The sequence below is a fragment of the Sapajus apella genome, unplaced genomic scaffold, assembly GCF_009761245.1.
Source record: "Sapajus apella isolate SASKATOON/1434 unplaced genomic scaffold, GSC_monkey_1.0 scaffold11, whole genome shotgun sequence".
Taxonomy (NCBI): Eukaryota; Metazoa; Chordata; class Mammalia; order Primates; family Cebidae; genus Sapajus; species Sapajus apella.
In genome coordinates this window covers 40,938,913-40,940,975 of record NW_022436951.1, presented here as the reverse complement: position 1 = coordinate 40,940,975, position 2,063 = coordinate 40,938,913, and the positions used below count along the sequence as shown (strand labels likewise).

Genomic DNA, 2,063 nt, shown 5'->3' with positions numbered 1-2,063 from the left:
GGGGGGTAATCCCTCAATCCCGGCAGGGGGTCTCACTCCCAACAGTGTAGGGGGGGATCCCTCAATCCCGGCAGGAGGGGAATCTCTTATTCCCAGTGAGGGGTGGGGGACCTCTGATTCCCAGTGGGGTGAGGGGCCCCTCATTCCAGCAGGAGAGGAATCTCTTATTCCCAGCAGCTAGGGGGATCTGTCGTTAGCAGGGTGGGGGTCCCTCACTCCCAGCAGGGGGGTCTCACTCACTTCCCCAGATCGGGATGTCTCTGCTCTCTGCCTTCATCACGATGGAGGACATGGTCATGGTCACCGGGATGGCGTCGAAGTAGGACGAGTGCGGCGCGAGCGTGAGGATGGCCGCCTCGGTGGGCAGCGCCCGCCGCCCCTTCACGGCCACCCAGTGGAAGCCGCCGGCAAACCACATGGTGCGCATGATGGCCTTCAGCAGGAAGTCCACAACCCTGCAAGAGAGGGCACTGTGTCACGCGGGCACACGGGCACGGATCTGCGGTCTCAGAGGCCATGGGAAGTACGTGCAGTCCCATGGGAGGGCCCTCCAGGGCGCAGTCCAGGCCACAGGCTTCCTGCGGTCGCCGCTGTTGGGACACACGCTTAAGGGCAGAAAAGACACTGCACCTTCCCAGCCTCTGCCTGGGTCCTCGCCAGCCGCGCCCTCACCTACGAAGGAGACTGCGGGCCCTGTATGGAGGTCGCAGCCACATGACAGGCAGTGACTCCTGAACACAGCACAAGCTCCAGGCCAGAAGGCCTCGGGACCTTGAGGTTAGCAGCTTACTTAGCAGCACCCTATTATTTGAAATGGGAAAACATTAAAACACCTGAGAGGCATATTGAAACATGGAGCGCCCCAGAGCTGAGAGCAAAGCCCAGACCAGCGTGCGAACTTCCCCATCTCATCTCCACGAGAAGCTCAGGGCTCCCACAACCAGGCGTTGTGTGATTACAGTGAGCTGTTTCTGGAAGAAATTAGATGGCCAGTAAATTTGGAAAATAAAGTAGAAATCAGCCTTGTTAACTGAATTTGTGGACTATCTCTTTCTAAAATAGGTACAAATTTAGGCTTTTAAATGTGTGTATTCTCTTTCCTACGAGGCTGCAAATCAGGCTGTTATTCCACACATCATGGAGCTGTCGTTCGGCAGATGGTGTGGGAGAGGCCACAGGCTGTGCACACCTCGGTCCGCAGAGAGCAGGATCTGCCCTCCTTAGGAGCCACGTCTCACTAGGTCACTGGGTAAAACCACTACACAGAGAAACAAGAGCCTGAAGCCTTCCTGGATCGACATTCCCGCGGGATGTGGGATCCTCTCAGGAGACTTCCAGGACAGGGGTCCCCACGGACCTGAGCTGAGGCAGTCGCTGGAAGAGCACGGAGCCTCTCAGGGGCCACCTCAGAGCAGCCCGTGTGTGCACAGATGGTAAACAATGGTGCAATTACGCATGGAGATGCTGGGAGTAACCCAGGACACTGCTTTCCAGAGGGAGGTGGGTGCACACAGGCTGCACTTCTTCACCATCTGTTCAGCTGAACATTTACAAATGGACTTTTCTGGCCAGGCGCGGTGGCTCACACCTGAAATCCCAGGACTTTGGTAGGTCGAGGATGAATCATTTGAGGTCAGGACTTCAAGACCAGCATGGCCAACATGGTGAAACCCCATCTCTACTAAAAATATGAAAATTAGCCAGGCGTGGTGGTGCATGCCTATAATCCCAGCTACTCAGGAGGCTAAGGTGGGAGAACAGCTTGAACCCAAGAGGCGGAGGTTGCAGTGAGCCGAGATCGCACCACTGCACTCCAGCCTGGGCGACAGAGTGAGACTCCATCTCAGCAAAACTAAACTAAACTAAAATAAAGATAAAATGAACTCTTCCATACACATGTTGTTTTCCACAGTAAAACGACGTACCAAAACAAAAGCCAACAGACAGCAATTGATGCATAAGATGGAAGAGACAAGGCGGCGGCAGAAGGAGAAGTGAGGCTGGGGAGGAGGCTGTGGGGGAGGGAGAGGCGAGGCCGGGGAGGAGGCTGTGGGGGAGGGAGA

At 55.8% G+C, this 2,063-nt stretch overlaps 1 protein-coding gene across 1 annotated transcript in view; it reads right to left on the bottom strand.

The window, feature by feature from the left end:
* The window catches only part of LPCAT1 (lysophosphatidylcholine acyltransferase 1), a 66,347-nt gene that overhangs the window by 37,548 nt on the left and 26,736 nt on the right, over positions 1-2,063 (bottom strand). The window contains exon 3 of the mRNA XM_032279149.1: positions 241-455. Within this exon, the coding sequence (XP_032135040.1) occupies positions 241-455 (215 nt within the window). The remainder of the gene's footprint in view (positions 1-240; positions 456-2,063) is intronic.